This window comes from Haliotis rufescens, unplaced genomic scaffold, assembly GCF_023055435.1.
Source record: "Haliotis rufescens isolate VD_foot unplaced genomic scaffold, xgHalRufe1.0.p SCAF_8, whole genome shotgun sequence".
In the NCBI taxonomy this organism is placed as follows: domain Eukaryota; kingdom Metazoa; phylum Mollusca; class Gastropoda; order Lepetellida; family Haliotidae; genus Haliotis; species Haliotis rufescens.
Window position 1 is genome coordinate 45128135 of NW_025964372.1, and position 7708 is coordinate 45135842.

The window sequence follows — 7708 nt, forward strand, 5'->3', positions numbered from 1 at the left end:
ATATACATTGATGCCCGCTTGTCAGCTTAAACTTAAGTACTAAATAATAGATTTTCAAGATCAACCCTAGACTATGTTTTATCTGTGTGAATAATCTTGTTGTTATTGGCAACTGTTGTAAATATATCAGTGTTGTCGTGCTGAGCTTGTGTATAATCATGTGTGAATATCCTTGTCATTGATTCGCGTGGAGGAAAATGACATATCATATGTACATATCATTGTCCTGTACTGTGTTTCTACATGCTTCAATGTTTCCTTCTTGGAGGTTAGTCCATTTTACATCCCTTTTGTACAAATTGATATGAACATATTGTCCAGATATAAGTTTTAAATACAAGTTTAAAACAAATCAAACAATTTATTTTCTGAAATATGTTATTGATAAAATAAATAAATACCCAGAAAGTTTGTGATGGATTTTTCTTGTTTTTGCACCAAAATTTACAAGCTGGTCCAGGGTGTGACGGTGCCACAATTTGCAGTGTACCTGGATCTCCACCTTCCCGAGGCAATGGAGGTAACTGCCTATAGAAGTCCTGTTTCCCCCCTTGCCAAACTAGGCTGGAATTCTGGTGTTACATTTTGGCTGGACTAACGAGCCTATGCATAGTCCAATCAAAATCATGTCACGAACTAGAGAACAGGTTCATAAACAACAAGGATTTCAAGGTGCAGGTTGTGGTCGACTGCAGGATTTGCAAAGCATGTGTACCGTCTACTCTGCGTCGACAGATATTTTACACATCTTTTCATGTTTTTAATCAAGGTGCTCAAGTGATCTGACGCACTTCGCATGCAAACACCCTGATATTACAATAGAAATGTTGATTATCCATCAGATCGTCTTGACTGGGCGCCATCATTTTGTTTGAAACAAATGAAAGTGAAATGAAACATTGAATCTGATTGGTCAGAAGGAGGGACATAGAAGGGACATAAATCGTAATAGCCACTGTTGGACCTGCGATCGAGCCTGGAAATTCCAGCCAACATCAGCAAGGGTGGAAACTGGAATTTTACAGTCAGTTTCCACCTTTGCCTGGAAGACGCAGGACCTCAGGGTTCCAGGATGCCCAATTTTCCATGATAAAGGGGGCTTGGGGTAGCATAATGGTAAATCAAAGCAACAAAACCCTTTCCATATTCATAAGAAGTCTCTGCTAAAAGCAGAGTTGATTGTACGATTTCAGTTATATCATGAGCATGCGTTTATGAATCACTATCAAATAGTGATGATACCAGGTGTTTGTGAAGAGGTGAGCGTATCCTGCCCCACCAGTGGCTCCTGTCACAAACACATGCATAGGCAAGTCAATTGATCACCTGAAAATACATGGGAACATATGGTACAAGTGAAAATTGGGAATTGCATTGGACATATGCGTCAAATTTGGAAATGTCTCTGACAGGAAACCTTTTGAAATCGTGATAGAAAGAGCATGCTCGATTGTACATCAAAAGCTGTGAAATATGGACACCAAAGGCTACTGCTGCTGCTGGCTACTTGATCGTTATTGAACTACATCAGCTCATCAATACATCTAAACTTGGCCAAATTTCCTTGTTTCAACTGTCGATATGAGCAGAAAATACGAGTCATTTCTTTGATATCGCTGAACAGACGAAGAGGACGTACAAGAACAACTGATGTTTCTCGTGACGGTCGCACAGACTTAGACAGATCATACAATGGAAAGATTCAGAGGATGGACCTGAAAGGGTAATTATCATTGCAATGGAGCAGTTACAAAAGATTATCAAATTCGTTTTATGTATTTTTTATAAGTATACTTTGTAAACAAAAATTCTCCTTCTAAGAATTAATACAGCGTGTGTTCATGGTGCGTGGCTAGATTATGTTGAAATTTAGATATCAAACATCTGCTTATGATGGCCATCCTGTGCTTTATAGCTGCCAAAGCAAACTACTTTGATAATCTGTGTGCGCGTGTGTCTGTTGGCGGGCGCGTGCGTATGTATATATGTATTGCACAAGATGTAAGACGTTATATTTGGCAATGGTGGATTGTACTTCTTTTCAAAGATTAATGAAACACATAGAAAATAGTAAAAGTAGTTTATTATAATATCTACACCGTTACGTTTTAATTCCCAAGTTGAAACGCGAAGGTTAACCCAGAAATCAGTTTGTACAGAAAGAATGAAATCAGGAAATAACCACATAACACCAATGAACAATCAAATTACATCGAAACACACATGATTAAGTTGATAAAAGGCAAAACAAAGGCAATATATACATAACTGCAAAAGAAACACAAGTTAAGTTTTTTTGTGAAAGCCGAATGGAAATGTATATATAATTGTTTGTTTTTTTACACATGCAGATATACTGTGCATTTTCCCCCCTTGTCTATCCTTAATAAGCCACTATATAAAAAAAGAAGTAAGCATTTCACACTCGACTTTGAAAAAGGATAGGATAAATAGTTCAATTAACTTAACTCCAGAGAGTCGTTGCCATTGGGATGCCACAGGCCGGATGAACGTCATATGCGATGTCGAGGCACTTTGGATGTCATGTGTCTACCATTACCAGATTGATCGCAAGGGCACATCAGAATTTACCAGGACTTCACACATTGTGCCCATGTGGGGAATCGGACCCGGGTCTCCGGTGTGAAGAGCGAACGCATTAACCACTTGGCTTCCCCACCGCCAGAGATGGAGGAGTTGGAAGGAGAGTTGTCCCTGGGTCATCTGAATTTGATAATACGGATCAGGCTAAAAGGTAAACACACTACAATTCGTAGAAAATCCCAGTAAGTAATCCATAGGCTAGGCTGTTCTCAAATTCACTTTCCTCACAGTGCTCCAGTGTCCACACAACACCAGATGCTTCATGCCTCATTACTCGCCGATTGTTCATTTTACATGTATAATTTTGAAATGAATTGTGCGACCTGGTGACTTTGATTTTTATCTTCTTTCCTTTGCTAACAGACAGAGGTGAAGGAAACATCACCACATCTGAGAGTTGCCCCTCTGTCACATCCACGCCCTGGTGATGCTTCAGCAGGGTTGTGTCATCACTGTCAGTAACAACTATGCCTACATACACCTTGCCTTCCTGGCTCCCAGGGTACATGCTCAGCCCGGTCAGGTGAACACTGGTATCACAGGATATATACAACGCATCATATCTAGAGGTTGTATCGTAAAAAGTCGAGTGGGACTCTTGGTCAGGATGTGAGCGAGACAAGATATAGACAGGAGATTTCCGAGATATGTCACAGAACGGCCGTATATCCAGGTGGCTGATAGAGTATTTTCGTAAGAACATTATGACATGGGCATCACTTAAAATACCTTCATTGCAGACAGTTGTGGCAAATTGCGCCATTGAAATGGATGCAAAACGAATGAGAAACAAACATTCTCCCAGAACTTCTCTTTTCTCTTCTGGAGCTATTTCCCTTCCCTGACGTCTACATTCAGCTTCTGCCCACGACATCACAGATCGGAAGATGCAAATCTCGTCAACTCTCATGTCACCTGTCTTCAGGATCAGCTTTAGACAATCCTTGCTTAGTTCACGGAATCCCTCGCTAGCAACACTCACCTCGGCATTGGATTTAATGACTTCAAGAGCGCTTTCTTTCAGGTCTTCTTTATCAAATAGGTCTGCTTGTTGTAGGAATAGACATGCGTTGGTAGGCGACAGAGATTCTAAGCAGAACCTCTCACACCGCTTTTCCAGTCTTGTGATATTGTATTTTCTAGCAGCGTACATCAGACCAAGGACAGTGTTAGGAGTTAACGTGACCTCCCCCGTGTAGAGAAACCTGGTGATGAAATGTTAATGTTACATAAAGTCTCACCCGGGTGTGTTTGGATATCAAATGTATCAACTCAGGCTTGCTGAGACACAAGGGTGGGATTCTATTAATCATCAAAAATCATTATTTAGCTTAACTTTCTGAATAGTAACACCAAGTGTCGTGGGTGTAACTAATACAGCCACAGTTTCAGTGGCAGTGGGATTAGTGATGTCATTTGATTGTGATGTCATGGTAACTGATGACATCACACTGGCCGCAAAGTATTGTTACAATTTCATTGATCTCACATACAGATATCTCTCATTGAAATCAGTTTGGGTGATAAATAGAGAACCTCAAGAGAGTGTCTTTTGATATCAAATAAATCAACACGAGTTGATAAAAGTGGGAAAACACCGAGGCTTGCCGAGATTTTATTTATCATCCAACATCATTTTTCCAACTTTTATAGTTTGTAGAAAGTAATAAGCAGTGTCTTAATTTTTAAAAAGTACTGCTAACAGCTTCAGTAGCAGAGCCATTAGTGATGTCATTTGATTGCGACGTCATGGTAACCAGTGACGTCACAATGGTCTGCAAAGCATTGTGATGCAATTTGATTGCAGCGATATCTACAGTGTAGATATCTCTTGATCTCAACCAAGTGATATCTCCTGTGGGAGCCAGTTTTGGATGATAAATGATCGTGATTTTTCGTTATGTTGAACAGAATTATGGAATATCAGTGTACCAAGTAGGCAAACATGAGATATTTCAGAAACCACTGAGTGATGTAATTTCTAGCCAGAAAAACTTTCACAAAACAGAAATTATTGCTGTGTAATTACACCATGTGAGTAAACATTAAAAACTCAAGAAACCATCACGATGTAGTCGGTATTCTACAATGGACTGCTTTCAGTTGAGATTAATTAGGGTTTTGTAAATCGTTTTGTCTTTTGTTTTTGATGCTTATAAAACGGCTCCAGATATGGTGATATGTTGTCGTGTCATATTGTGGGTGCTGGAGATTGTGCCATGTCAACAACTTGTTCTCTTTGTACCTTCTGTTATCTTCTATTATCCTTCTGCCAGATAGTTCGAAATATACCAATAAAACATCTCAACTAACCTTAGAAAGGTCTTGAAGTTGTCTGTCTGAATATCAGATATCAGTACTTGGCCCGTCTCGGGGATCGATCCACAGAACATCGCGTGAAACACGCAGCTACGGCTGACTAAAATGAATTTGTGAGCCTGGATTGTCTCCCTTTGATCTCCAACTAGGAAGGTCACATCAGTCAACAACAAACTGTCCAACATGTGCAGGTTGGTTTCCGGGAAGGTCTTCCCATTTTGCCAATTGTCAACATCAGTTGTCATGATGTGCCTGAACAAACAAAATGAAAACACTCTGTATTCCCTCTGAGGAAGAATTTTTATAAATTTAACTAAAAACGTTCTCGTTTTCTTCAAACCTTGATACTGGAGTCGCAATATGGGTCAGGATGTGGTGATAGCGGATTCGTCTTGATCACGATCCTTGGTTTGACAGCACCATACACTTAGATTTCACCAACACGGAAACCACTCCACATTGGGCTTCTAATCCCACAATAAGATGTCATGCACTCACTCCACCAACACGAAGATGTCGCGCACTCACTAGACCAACACTAAGATGTCACTAACTCACTCCATCCACACTAAGGTGTCACTCACTCACTCCATCCACACTATGATGTTACGCACTCACTCCACCAACACAATGATGTCACTCACTCACTCCATTCACACAAAGATGTCACTCACTCACTCCACCAACACTAAGATGTTACTCACACACTCCACTCACAGTAAGATGTAACTCACTCCATCCACACTAAGGTGTCACTCACTCGCTCCATCCACACTAAGATGTTACTCACACACTCCACTCACATTAAGATGTCACTCACTCCATCCACACTAAGGTGTCACTCACTCACTCCATCCACACTAAGATGTCACTCACTCACTCCATCCACACTAAGGTGTCACTCACTCGCTCCATCCACACTAAGATGTCACTAACTCCATCCACACTAAGATGTCACTCGCTCCATCCACACTAAGATGTCACTCATTCCACTCTCACTAAGATGTCCCTCACTCCATCCACACTAAGATCTCACCCATTTACTCCATTCACACTAAGGTGTCACCCACTCATTCCACCAACAATAAGATGTCACTCATTCGCTCCATCCACACTAAGATGTCACTCACTCACTCCATCCACACTAAGATGTCACTCACTCACTCCACTCACATTAAGATGTCACTCACTCCATCCACACTAAGGTATCACTCACTCGCTCCATCCACACTAAGGTGTCACTAACTCCATCCACACTAAGATGTCACTCACTCACTCCATCCACACTAAAATGTCACTCACTCGCTCCATCCACACTAAGATGTCACTAACTCCATCCACACTAAGATGTCACTCACTCGCTCCACCAACACTAAGATGTCACTCACTCACTCCATCCACACTAAGGTGTCACTCACTCGCTCCATCCACACTAAGATGTCACTAACTCCATCCACACTATGATGTCACGCACTCACTCCACCAACACTAAGATGTCACTCACTCACTCCATTCACACTAAGATGTCACTCACTCACTCCACCCACACTAAGATGTTACTCACACACTCCACTCACATTAAGATGTCACTCACTCCATCCACACTAAGGTGTCACTCACTCACTCCATCCACACTAAGATGTCACTCACTCGCTCCATCCACACTAAGATGTCACTAACTCCATCCACACTAAGATGTCACTCACTCGCTCAATCCACACTAAGATGCACTCACTCACTCCATCCACACTATGATGTCACGCACTCACTCCACCAACACTAAGATGTCACTCACTCACTCCATCCACACTAAGGTGTCACTCACTCGCTCCATGCACACTAAGATGTCACTAACTCCATCCACACTAAGATGTTACTCACACACTCCATCCACACTAAGATGTCAAGCACTCACTCCATCTACACTAAGATGTTACTCACACACTCCATCCACACTAAGATGTCACTCACTCCACCCACACTAAGGTGTCATTCACTCACTCCACTCTCATAAAGATGTCACTCACTCCACCCACACTAAGATGTCACTCACTCACTCCATCCACACTAAGGTGTCACCCACCAAATATGGGAATGCCATACCATAATGAATTTTGAAAAGGTTTAGGACTCCGCCTACATGATGACTTATGCTGACTTATGCTGAGTGTGACCACAGATACTCTCAAGCAAGTGACATTTGGTGCGGAACTGGGGGTGGTGTGTTTAGCTTCCTGAACTCGGAGAAGGAGCTGGCTGAGCTAGTCAATTCCTTTGCTTTTATTTCTGCCCTAAGGCCAGACTGTGCACACGTGTACATGTAATAGTTGTTGAATGCTTAGTTATTTTTAAAACAATATATAACGTTACTATGGAAGCACATGGGAAAACACATGGTTGTCTGTAATCAAAAGAGAGCTTTGTTGTTGCTGTGAGACGAACACCAAGGGAAATAACCAGGGACAGGCATTAGGACCTCACGTTTCGATTTATAAACACCAGCGTTCATCAGTTCCACCTGGCTTAAGTGACCTGTGGACATAATGAGCTGCAACTAGGTGAACATAAGTATGTACATGTTCATCAAACACTTCATTAATATACAATCGTTGATGTAAATGTACGTCAGATTTCTTTACCTGTATGTGTAACACCTCGAGACAACACTACCCGGTCTTGCTTCCTGGTTGACGTCACGTGACATCTACAGTCTCACCGAAATACAAAGGCCTTCAATGTTAGTTCATTTCATATCAACAAAGATATCTCCTGCGTTTGGAGAGAG

The 7708-nt window shown here is 41.5% G+C and overlaps 1 protein-coding gene across 1 annotated transcript; it reads right to left on the reverse strand.

The window, feature by feature from the left end:
* Positions 1–2764: 2764 nt before the first annotated feature.
* LOC124143553 (BTB/POZ domain-containing protein 6-like) lies at positions 2765–7708 on the reverse strand. Its single transcript, XM_048389827.1, has 3 exons — positions 7563–7708; positions 4918–5175; positions 2765–3809 (listed from the first exon to the last, which is right to left on the reverse strand). Exons 1-3 carry the CDS (start codon positions 7625–7627, stop codon positions 2765–2767), a joined length of 1368 nt encoding a protein of 455 aa, XP_048245784.1. The 5' UTR covers positions 7628–7708.